This window comes from Anopheles arabiensis, chromosome 3 (assembly GCF_016920715.1).
Source record: "Anopheles arabiensis isolate DONGOLA chromosome 3, AaraD3, whole genome shotgun sequence".
In the NCBI taxonomy this organism is placed as follows: domain Eukaryota; kingdom Metazoa; phylum Arthropoda; class Insecta; order Diptera; family Culicidae; genus Anopheles; species Anopheles arabiensis.
Window position 1 is genome coordinate 15,849,045 of NC_053518.1, and position 12,742 is coordinate 15,861,786.

Sequence of the window (12,742 nt, forward strand, 5' to 3'; positions counted from 1 at the left end):
ACTAAAGAAATTGAGTTAAATTCTGACGGTAATTCCCTCGATAGATTTGTACGCTGAATATTGGAATTAGTTACTGCATAAGAATAGACATTGTGTCGGTTCAAGGACCGGAGCACGTTCACGAATCGTTGCAGAACCGGAACAAGACCTGAGACAGTTACGGATTGTTTTAGATCATCTGTTCAGAAGCATATGGGACTAGAAGTAGATTGGTGTGGGTTCTAGATCGGATCTAGGAACAATAACGATTCAGGAACGGTTCTAGGTTCAGTTGCATGACCTGAATTATGAATTCAGTATCAGTTCAAGGACCGATATGAGTTTACATTCAGTTCCATGACCTGCATCGGTTCGTGATCGGTTCCAGGACTGAAAAAGGACCAGTAACAATTACAAGACTGGTATGGGTTCAGTATCAGCTACAGGACTGTTGGATGGATTCAGTGTCAGTTACAGGACCGGTATGTATTCATGATCGTTTCAAGAACTGGTATGAGTTTCAGTATCTGTCATAGGGTTCCTATGAAACTGGATATGTTCCAGAGATATTTCTACAGGATATTCTGGTTTGGGTCAAATAGAAATAGAATGAGCCTAGTTTCAGTTCCAAAATAGGTATTAGGCGTCATCCATCAATTACGTAACGCAAAAATCTCCCCCGGTCAAACTTCGTTTACATGTTTTTTATTGGTTTATTTAATTTTTCTGCCACATTTTTTCGATTAAATTAACTTTAAAAATATATGTTGGGCTTTGCGAGTTCTTGTTTAACATTAAAACATGGGTTGTAGATGAGATTTTGTGAATTTATGGCATAATTATTTGTGTTTTCGACATGTATAAGGATAAACACTAAGAAATCATTTATTTTTCCTATTTTCACATTTAATCCTCATTATCTATGAGACACATGTACAATTTAAGTGAGATTAGGGCTCTTACTTACATCATTTCAAATTTCAAATTCAACCCTCGTATGAACCGTATGGCCCCCTGGCGATGACGAACTATTCGGCTGCGTGGTACATGTCTAGCGAAATCCTTTTTAGGCCGGCATAATGGCAGAGGTTGTTTAGTCACGAAGAAGAATGCTCGTTTACTACTCGTTTGTCATTAGATAAAAATAAAATAAAATATTTTATTTTGCGTTACGGAAGAACAGTTTAACTACCTTTCTGCTCTATGTAACAAATCGTAACGTGTAACCTCTATCAGCGTTACATAGTTGATGGATGACGCCTTAGATCTTGATGTGCGCCCTGTAACCGGATTTTATTACCGTGACACTACAAACCATATCCCAGCGTTATTTAGTAATTATACAAACACTCTTAAACCTCCACTATCTCACTTATCATTAATAAAGCAGACTTATCTCTTTCCAAGAAAGCTCATTCATCATTTGTTCTGCCGAATGGTTTAGTCTTGGACTAACTGGTACAATAACAATTTACAAAGAGCTCAATGTAAAGCCATTTCCTCGAACAGTAGTCTGACTTCGACTTGGACTGTGTTTAAGCCTAACAAGAACGTGTGAATAACTACTTAGCTTATACTTAAGCCACCACCAGCCAATTTTACACCCAGTAACGCTAAACAAACAGCCCACAATGTAACCGGGCTCAACCATGTCATCACGTCATCGTTAACAAACGGAACCACCCACTCAACCATTCCTTTTACTAAACGCGCCTTCAACACGCCTACAACACTTTATTTCCATTTCTTCCTTAAATACAGTGGCGTTAGTGAGATTGTAAAATGCTTATCGATCTAAAATGTCAACAGTATTTTTTTGTCTCCGAATTAAGCCGCACCCGTTCCGAAAAGAACCGCACTCCTCCTATCACAGACTAGTGGTTTCGCTTATCTAAAACTCCCTCGGTGTTTCCCAGGTGCCCCCCGCTGTCGGGACCGTTACGCCTTCGAGGCCTGCTTGTCTACTTCGGACGCATTTGCCTCCTTGCCGCCACGGAAGTAATCCTCAATGTCCTGCAGCGTTCGGCCCTTCGTTTCTGGCAGGAAGAAGTACACGAACACGATGCCCAGCAGGGCGACCAGTCCGAAGAACAGGAACACATTCTCATTACCGATCGCACTGACCATCGTCGGGTAGCTCTTCAGTATGATGAACGACATGGTGTAGCCGAAGAAGATCGTCAGCCCGGACGCGAAGCCACGGATCTTGGTCGGATAAACTTCAGCGTTCATCGAGAAGGGTAGCGTGAGAAAGCCAAGCGTAGCGGTAAAGATAAACGCCACCAGCAGTGCGGTCGGGATCCAGTTGTACTGCGTGTCGGCCACCGGGAACACGGCACACGCCGCCAGCCCAAACATACAGCACGCCATACCGAACCCGGAGAACAGGGCCGGCGGTCGGCGACCGAACTTGTCCGAAATGAACGACATCAGGATGGTGGTGACGACACGAGTCAGCCCTACCAGCACCGCGCTCAGGAACGGATCGATCGCAACGCCTGCCTCCACGGAGAAGCTGGCCGCGTACACGATAATGACAAAGATGCCGGAGAATTGTTGAAACAGGAAGAAGATGCACATGATCGAGAGCGGTTTGTACACTTCCGGCTTCTTCAGCTGCACCAGCTTGGAGGACTTTTTCGTCTCGGACGACCGGAACCGGGCCACATTCTCTTCGAGCGACTTGATCTCGGCCTTTATCTCCGGATGATTATCCTCCTTGATGGCGCGTATCACCTTCAGGTAGCGTTCTGCGTCCTGGGGTCGCCGCTTGCCCACCAGCCAGCTCGGTGACTCCGGCAGGGGAATAACGGTGATCAGCGACACGCCAGTAAACACGCCGCAGATCGTACAGACGTAGCGCCAGTCCTCCTGTGAAAGATATGGTTCAGTTTCAAGGGGGCTTACAATGGGCGTGGCTGTTGCGTTGGCGCCTACCTTGAACATGTAGCCTAAAGAGTACACCAGCAGCATTCCAATGCCGGTACAGCCGGCCGTGAGCAGCGTCAGACGGCCTCGCAGCCGTGGGTGTGCAACTTCGGCGGCATACACCGAGGCCGGCGTGCTCGAAAGCCCGATAGCAATACCTGGAAAGAGAAAGGAGGCGCCACCCCGTTAGTTATCTTGCTCTCAGTCGTTATCAAGATCGCGGCTTGTTCCCTGCATTGCAGGCACATATTGAACTTTATCATTCCGGAACATTGAAAGAATGCATTGAAAGAAGCGTCTCGATAGAGTACAAAGATGTGCATTTACACCACCCGAAAAGAAACAAAAAACCCCGAACAACACTACCTACCGATGATGACACGTGCAACGATCAGCTCCACAAACAGTACGGATGCGTCCGTACGGCTGGCGAACGACATGATGGCCCACGAGATGACCGAGATGATGTTGATGCAGTAGAGCGTGCGCTTGCGGCCGACCTTATCCAGCAGATAGCCGGACAGTAGCCCACCGAACGGGCACATGATCGAGGTGATGGATGCTGAATGGAACGCAACAGAACACACATTAGGAATCTGCTGACACGGAGAAGGGTGCTTTTTCTTCTTTCACTTACCAAACCAGCTCGCTTCCGACTCGGTCAGCACCACGGACGTGGTGGAGTTGGTCAGCTCCATCATAGCGATCGACGGAAAACCGATGCCCATGCCGGACGATATGATCGTAATGTTAGCGACGACCGCGGCTATAATCTGCGTGATGGCGGCACGCTTCGTCAGCTTCGCAATGCCCGAGGAAGCCGACGCTTCGGCCGCCTTGTTCGCCGATGGATCGGCCGGCATGTTGGAAGGGGTTTCGCGTGCTTTATCCATACTATCGCTCCTGCAAAATGTGGATAACGGGGAAAGGGAAATTGTAAGATAAAAACGCATCAAAACACTGTTGCAGTGAAATAATGTGTGTATATTTGTTTGACCCAGCAAGTCCATTTTGCTTCACAATGCTTCAAAACGATTCTAACTGTGCTATTACGGTGGATCGTAAAACTATATTCCGACTTTACGACTAACACAACACGACGAGAAAAATGGGAACAGTAATAATACATCCCCTGGTTGGCCGTTTACGAAGCGGATGTTGAAAATGAAGTCGTTTACATCGAAACTGTGGACACTGCAATGTTTCTTATCTCCAGTGTACAATCGACAAAGGAAATTGTGTTTGTTATATCAGTGTTTTAAATCATCTGTAACGTGTAAGATCGTTTCATTTCATTTAAGTGCTTACAAAAGGGACTATATAAGCCTATTACAGGACTGGAATAGCACAGCAGCAAAACTACGATAGGATTAAGAGTAGATCCCAGGATGAAGATGTATTTCCAGGACCTATTATAGGACGTAAAGTGTATCAAGATCATTGCTAGAACCGGTATTGATTCGAGATCGGTTTCAAAACGGGATAGAATCACTTTCTAATACAGGATCGATTCGTAAATGATTCTAAGACCCAGAGAGGATTGGTACCAGTTACGACAGATCCGATACCTGTTCTTAGACCAGGATATACTTCAGATGGATTCCACGATCGAGGATAGATTCAATATTTCTTCAAAGATCGGGATAAGTGCAAGTTGCAGTACAGGAACGAATCCACGATCGAGAGAACATAGGCTCAAGATCACCATCGTGATCAGAATAAGTTCAGAATTAGTTGCCTATAGCATATGACATATAGCCTCAGTAGCTGGTCTGAAACCGGGGTACCGGGGTATAACCTCAGAAAGAGGAGTAGAAGTAGTTGTAGGACCTATTTCAGAACATAAAAATGATCAAGATCCAGTTCGTAGGACTGTCCCGACAGTTGCAGGATCATTAATACGTCTTTTACAGCACTGTATCGAGCAGCAGGCATCGAGGAACTGTTTCAAAACGATAAGATCGAGTTCAGTTTGCTTGAGCGGTATTGGATTTGTGATCACTTGGTGAATCGTTAACGTGTTGCAATTAATTGCATGATCCTCTTATACTCAGAGTATATTGATGGGTCTGACTAAGGTATTTATTAATTATTATTAATTATTTACACGACCAGAACAGTGCAATAAACGTGAGAAACCATCAAGTTTTGACTAATTATCTTTAAAAAGGCCATCCCAAGAAAGCCTAGATCAGGAAAGGATAACATGATCACCTACCAAATTTGGAAGTAATTTAACTTTGAATATTTAATTTATCATTTAATGTTAAATTAAAGTTTATTCAACAAGTTTCTTCCTAAACAAGAATACAATCATCCTGCTCTATTTCTGCGTCCAGATGTCTAGGTCGTCGCTGCACGTTATTGACCACCAGCAAAAAGGACCATGATTCAGGTTGATCCCCCCGCTCACCCGGAGGCATCCAAAGCCGGCAATTGCTATAGACATGCTAATTGCTGAAAATATGCACCACCCACCATGTGTCACCATGTGTTCCCGTAGCGTAAACTGCGTAAATCCGATTCGTCGCACTCAGTCTGTTTGCCCCAACAATTAGCTACTCATCGAAAGTCTTCCAAGAAAAGATACCACAAAACGGAAGGAGCACTGGCTTCCAACGACACAACCTTGTGGTACTAGAATGTACTGTGTTGGTGGTACTGATTGATAGTTAAATTGATCCAAAGCATTAGCATCGTCGCACTTTCGTTGTGCAATGGTCTCAGGAGCAGAAAACGGGAAAAAGGCAGATCTTAGAATCTGTCCCACGTGCCCCATTATCACCGGAGGATCGAGCCGCCTTCAGAGAGATTGACCAACCCCGGGTTGAACCAGTTTCGAGTGCTATCGAGTGCGGAGAAACAGGGTACAAGTAAACAGGGCGAGTTGCACATACCGATATGGTGAGATGTGGAATGTTTTCTTTGCCATCCCGAGCTGTCCGAGTTCCGAGAGATTACCCGCGCGCTCTCTTGTATAATCTACTAGGCCAGGTGTAATGCACGATCAAACATTAAAGGGATGAGGTACGAGGAAAGTGTGTGCGATGCCAAAAGGGGGACCTTACACGGGTCAGGTTCAGGCGCTAAAGGTTCTGTTCCCAAGTCCCCAAGCCGCTCAGGGTGGGTTCACTTTATCTTGGCCCGATCGTGCGTTGTTATCTGAAGGCTCGCGCCGGTGTTCGCAGGGGCAACAGCTGTTGCTATCACAGCTATCGCAAGATCGTCCGTCAACGTCACAGCGTTGTTTTTCCAAACCGTTCTTTTTTATGGCCGATGGGCGCGTTATTTTTAGCCCACTCGGCTCGGGTGGCTTTTGCATACCTTTTGCCCCAGGGCAGCTTTCTTTCGATGCACTTTCCTTGCCCTTCGCGGAAGATCGCACCCGTGACATAGTTTTAAGCCCTAACGCAGCGCAACCCTGCGTTTCCAGTGTCGCGCAAACAACGGGGAAACGGGCAAATATTTATGTCCTCCACCGAGGTTGAACAAGCTGTGTGGGGGTGTGGTAAAAGGGGGGGAGGGCACCTTCACCCTCACTATCGGTAGTTAAAGGAGCGACTAGCAAATAAAGATAGATACCGGTTTGCCATAAGCTCAAGATTGTCTGGCGAGAAGATAGATAGAGAAGACGAGATGGGAAGGTTTAATTGGAAGGTTCTGATTGTACAGATGCATTTTTCAATGCCATTAACCTCCTTCCCCCCAGTCGTCGAACCGTCGGAATCGGTTTTATGGCGCCCCCTTCTTCGGTACCGTGAAGGGTGTCCTGGTGCCGGATCTCGTTGGGCGCAGTGGCGTTGTTTTGTTAATCGTGTTGCTCTCGCCTCGACCATCGGATGATGATCAAACTGGTATCTTCCCTTTTAGCCTCTTTTGATGAGTGTGGGAACTTGAAGGGGGGTCTTCTTCAAAAGGGGGAGATGCTCTGCATAATGAAGCAGAGTCTCGCAGTGTCTCGGAAAAAAAATCGCTCAATCATTATTGACTGGTTAAATCCCGTTTTGTTTGCTTTTGTTGGGGGAAGAAAGAAAGATCAACTTGCAAAACCACCTTTCGATAACCTTCGTGGGGTGTGGTTTGAGTGGGGAAGTCCTTAATTTGTTTTTCTGTTTTCTGGGACACCTTCCGAACACCTTAAAAACAAGTGTTTTTAAGAGGTAAAACGTTAAATTTGAAATTCAACAAAAAATGCTCTTAAATTTACAAATTAAAGCAACATATTATTAAATGTAAATTATGCTGAATGGCACACAATATTCTCTAACTAATTGTGGCAAACTGTATTGCACAAACACACACACACGGCCACATTTACAATGGCACACAAACACTGTGTGGCAAATACGAAACAAACAATAACCATATTTCCTCGAACAGTTTTCGGGGAGGAAACTGCCAGACATTTCTTTTTCCCCCAATTTTCTATTTAATCAGTTGGTGCGTGTAGCCAATCTTGCGTCTGATCTGATCCATTCGAAACAGTGAAAGAAGATGCACATCAGATTTGTGGAGCTGGAAATGATGGCTTTATCATCTAAAATAATTCATTTTAATTAAAAAAAAAGCTTTTTAAAATATTTTAATTAATTAAAACTTTCAATTAATTTCCATAATAAATCAAACCATAATATATCATATCTTCAAAAGGACAAACGATTAAAGGTTACGACCAAACACATAAACCACACACCCTCCAACGCACACAAGTGGTTAAAAATTTAACCATAAATTGGCCTTTCTGAATACAAAAACCCCTTTTTTACAATCCTCGAACGATCCTCGAATCCGCCGAACCCATCTCCATTTTTGCCCCCCCCCCCCCCCCCCCCTCAGGCTGCTTGTTGCCATTTATAATTGCCCGATGCGATCGCATCACCGAACGTTCCAGCTTGATTATAACAAATCACCTGCGCGATAAATTTTGCAAAAAACCCTTTCACCCTCCCCGTTGATGTTCCCTGGTAGGGGTCGAGGGAGAGTTTAGGCGCAATCCCGCTTACTTGTGCTTACCGCTTGGTCCGTCCGTGGTGTCCCCTACACGAAAAGTGGTCCTATATTATGCGCCACACCGGTTTCTCTCTGCACGGTGAAAACTGGCCACTACACGACTACCGTGCGAAATCGACTCGCTCGACGCAGCTTTGCTTCGGTGCTGTTGCCAACCTGCCTGCTCGGCCTGTTTGCCCAAAGCGTGCGGGCCGATACGCGTCACGACACCACGTTCACGAGGCGCCCAAAAACGCACACAAACACACACACACACAAGCACACACCGAAACTTGGGCCGGTTTTAGTTTTTTGTTGTCGTTGTTGGTTGGTTGGATGGTTGGGTGTGGGGTTGGAAAGGCCTAGACACACGCGAAACAGCACACCACGCAATCAGAGGCAAAGGCACCAACACCGAAAACCACCAGAAGGAGGAGAAGGAGCACTTGCAGACTTCCTTTCGCGACGATCTGCTCAACACGACTGGGATGGCTTCGATGGGCCGCCGATCGTATTATGCTCGGGCTCGGGCTGTAACCCGCCCGCGCTTCAACCACCCGCAAACCCTCAGTCGATCGTCATCAACAGCATCATCATCATCGTCAACCACCGTCGTCATAGTCATGTTTGCCCGCGATCTTCCTGCCATGCCTTGCACACACTCTCTCAGCAGGCGCTGATGGAGACGCACCACCTTCCAACGCGCAACAGCCCCAGCGCGTCCCGGTGCGTTATATGCCCGTTTGTCTCTCTCTCTCTCTCTGTCGACCCCCACTACCCTTATTTGCGGGCTGCTGCACTCGATGGGTGTTTGGGTGTGGAATATATTGGGCTGCGCCGGTGTTATTTACCCCGCTGTGAGGGCTGCGCGAATCACCTGCGGCTGCGCGTGTGTCCGCGAGAGGAAAGATAAGAGAAGCGGCAGCAGACGGTGCGAGCGCACGGTTTGCAGGGCAAGGTCTACGGTTACGTTGGTGACGTATCGAAAGTGCACTACCCCCACGTTCCCCCCCCCCCCCCACAGAGTCAGCTGTTCTAATTTTGTACTAAAAATTTAAATCCCCTTTGCGCATAAAAAAAACCACGTGCGGTTACAGTCGTTTAAAAATCAAAATTACACCTTACAGGGGGTAAACACACATCGAAAATCTGCATCTGAAACATTCTAGAAATGTTCTAGAAGCCACTACCCACCCAAGCTTATGTGTGCCATTTATTGTTGTTTTCTTCTGTGGTTTGGTGTTTGGCGCGCATGTATGTACAGATAGAGAGCAAAAAAAAGGTGTTTATTTGTTTTTTTAAAGCCACCAACATCATCTGCCTTACCCGCTTAGTACACAATTTCTAGCAAATTTCCCCACCTGCCAAAGCCCGAAAACAAGCACACACACACAATCGACACAAACACAACGATTCAGAACGGTTTGCTGTTTTTCGTGTTTCCCGGCCAACCCGGTAACGCGAGCGATGAAGATCATTCTAGTTCCTGCGGCGGCAGACGTACAACAATGTGGCTCAATTCATTGCCGGTAGCCCAATCGACGCCGATCTCCAGGGGAGATACCTTTCTTTTTCGTGCCTTTGTGGGCCTGTTTGAGCGCATATTTTGAATCAAAAAGGGTGGTAATTTATAACGAATTAATCTGCAAAAAAATGTGTTTTTTTTTTTTCTCGCTTTCGTTTGAAAATAACACACAGAAAAATAACAATGACTCACGGGTAATGATAATGGATCGGTAGCACAACAAACGGGACGGTACCATTTAGTACCAAACCTGGTAGATTATCCCCGTGGTAGCGATCGTGTGCTCGGCAGTTTTAGTTTAACCAGCAGCACGTACGATTGTAACGATTGTGCAATGGCTTGCAACGTATGATAAGAAGAGCAGACTAAACGTATGCTTCCAACGTTCATCTCGCAGCGGGCCGTGCTATACTAATGCTGGCAGTAATTAAAATACACACATTTATGTCTTGCCTACCCGCTGCCCGGACAGAACCTTGCGCGTTGTTCTAGTTTCGCGTTATTAAAGCAACGCGCATCAAAAAAGGGACCGATTATCGACGCGTATGCGCGTCCTTGATCCGTATCAACTCCCCTAGAAGGAATGGGGTTTAACACGATCGGGCAATGGTGCCAGAACAAAAGTGGTGCCAGTGGTATCAATAAATGGGAACATAAACCGTTTTGTACGCGCGTTTATGCAGGCCCATGGCGATATGATATCCTTCGAAATCGGTCGCAACCGAAAGCAACCGGTTTTGAAGCTGTCCGCATGTTCGGTGTACATCATCCGGTAGGTGCCGTCCGGTTTGGCGTGACGATTTGGGTCAACCTTGGGCGGAAGAAGGTCAGCAGGGCAGAACGCGCAAAACATTTGCTTGTGAGCAGGCGACATAAAAAAGCGAATCTTTTAAATGTTACACATCATGACGAGATCGTTGCCCTCGCGGCTGTAGATTGCTGTTTCTTATTTCCGTGTTAGCAAATTGGTTTAAATGCACATTTTATGTTAATTAGACATAATTAAGCAGAACAAATCAAACCACCAGCGTGGATGAAGGGGAATTTTATATGATCACAAGATTAAATGACTAAATTGACAGGTATCAACAGGGGTGCCCGCTCATGTCGCGTTGATAAGGCCAGCTTGGTAACCTGTCCTCCAGGATACTCGGTTTATGGTTGTTGCTCTCCTTTGTTGGTTCTACTCCATTTCCGATTGGTATTGTTGCACTAGATCTGGTTGAGACACTGTTTTAGTTCGGAGGATGTATAATCCCCAGAACTACTCAACCAATAGAGTAGGAGTAGTAGTATCAGTCTGGATCAGTCCGAATCAATCCGGATCTGTCCAGTAATGTCCGGATCAGTCCGTATGAGTCTGGATGAGTCTGAACGACTCCGGTAGCGTCCGGGCGAGTAGTTTAGGTTGGCATAAAATTGTTCCGATAGAGCGTTTTTGTTATTTACATTGCTGCTCTTCGACCTCAGCTCTTGTCGAAAGGCTCTAAACGCAACATATTCATGCAGCGCAATACATGAGTCATACAGTGAACCCAAAACTGCAAAGGTTTTGGACGCCTCTGAGAAAGAGGCGCTCCATACATTTATGATAAATAATTCCTATCATTCCAATCAACTTCGGCATCGTTCCTCTCTTGAATTCTTGATTAGTACGTTCCTTACAGTACATAAATCCTTACAAATCCTTTTCAAGGAGAGGAATGATGCAGAAGTTGATTGGAATGATATGAATAATTTATCATAAATGTCTGGAGCGTCTCCTTCTAAGAAGCGTCCAAAACCTTTGCAGTTATGGGCTAAAGAGCAGCAATGGCAATACAAACAACCCTATCGGATCAGTTGTATGTGACCCACGCGAGATCGATTGATAATAATAAACACTGACTTACCTGATAACTGTTTGCTGAATGCCCACTCCCCCTGTTTGCGCATCCTCGCTGTACGTGACCATCCAATTGCCGTTTGGTGCTAAACTTACTAGAACATTTCGCACATGCAAATAGCTGCTCATTCGTATGCAGCAGCTCGTGATGTTTTAATCCCTTTTTACTGTACAGCATCTTTGGACAGTACGAACACTGTATCTGTGGTCCGCCCGTGTGTGCTTTCCGATGAGTTGTTAGATATGATCTGTGAATACAACAAGGACTTTATAGACCAAATGTACTATATCGCAGATATTTATACCAATTCCAGCAACTTACCTAGTTACGAACGATTTTCCACACTCCTCACAACCGAACGCTTTGCCGCGCGTGTGCAAATGCAGTCGGTGTGTGCTTAGTTCCAGCTTTGATTTGTATGCTTTCCCACACTCCTGACAGAGAAACATTTGCCCACTGTGCCGATAGTAGCTATGGCGGCGTAGTCCATGTCGACAGGAAAACGTTTTGCTACAGCCAGGCGCGACACAGGCGAAAGGTTTAAGCCCATTGTGTTCGTTCAGATGGCCCTGGTAGTAGGTGGGTAGCATTGTTTTACCACATATCTCACATATTACCACGTTTGATTGTGCTTTGCTGGGCTCCCCTTGCGCTTTTGTATCGCTGGAGTCGTCTGTTACTTCATGACTGCAACTATTAGTGGTTTCGTCGTCTTTTTCCATGACATTTTTGGTGGTGGAATGTCCATTATGTGAATCACCCCTATCTTCGCCGTTCAAAACATTCAGCAACATATTATGTACATCCCAACACGATTCACGATATTTGTGAAATTCTCTCACCTTTTTAGCACAGCTGCCGCAGATACGGCATGGCCATGATTTATTCGTGGGATTTATCTGCAAGGTAAAAATTAGGAATTGGTCAATTGGACAGGAAAGCAAAGGGGAACCGGAGCAACTGGTTTTACTTACAACCAAACCAAGACAAAGGTTTATTTGCTGGTAAATCTGATCGTCCTCAACGTTTGAAGCGGTGGGATTAATGCACAATCGACAAACAGTTGAAAAATCGTTCATTTTCAAGACTTTTGAAGAGAGTTTTCCCGGCCCGGGTGAAACTGTGCCGATTTGTTTGGATTTTCACAGCACAACAACAACAAACTCAAGGTAGCTGTAGAGTAGCGTCAAGGTTGCTACAGCGAGATGTGCGCGATGCGTTCCGTCGATGAAAATTGATAAAATCTTTGAAGAAAATAATTAAAACGAATTGATTTGCTCAAGAACGTATCAAATTGTAAATAATAGAAGGGCTGTTTGCACTAAATATGCTCTAATCATGCTCTAAATAGAAAAAATCAATCCCAATATATTTGAAGCGTTTCATCGACAAGTTATGTCGACTTGAACGGAAGCGTTTGCTGTCAATCCCCTTC

At 45.5% G+C, this 12,742-nt stretch overlaps 1 protein-coding gene across 3 annotated transcripts; it reads right to left on the reverse strand.

Annotated features, from left to right (window-relative positions):
* Positions 1-1,673: 1,673 nt before the first annotated feature.
* On the reverse strand, positions 1,674-12,434 carry LOC120902804 (facilitated trehalose transporter Tret1-like). Of its 3 annotated transcripts, XM_040311804.1 has the most exons (7): positions 12,282-12,434; positions 11,629-12,206; positions 11,314-11,554; positions 3,545-3,810; positions 3,278-3,469; positions 2,917-3,065; positions 1,674-2,850 (listed from the first exon to the last, which is right to left on the reverse strand). In XM_040311804.1, the coding sequence occupies exons 3-7, from the start codon at positions 11,433-11,435 to the stop codon at positions 1,918-1,920; spliced, it is 1,662 nt and encodes a 553-aa protein (XP_040167738.1). In that variant the 5' UTR covers positions 11,436-11,554; positions 11,629-12,206; positions 12,282-12,434; the 3' UTR covers positions 1,674-1,917. The 3 variants fall into 3 exon arrangements, with proteins under 3 accessions (XP_040167738.1, XP_040167739.1, XP_040167740.1); XM_040311805.1 differs by lacking the exons at positions 11,314-11,554; positions 11,629-12,206; positions 12,282-12,434 and adding an exon at positions 7,921-8,399; XM_040311806.1 differs by lacking the exons at positions 11,314-11,554; positions 11,629-12,206; positions 12,282-12,434 and adding an exon at positions 7,911-8,399.
* Positions 12,435-12,742: the final 308 nt, after the last annotated feature.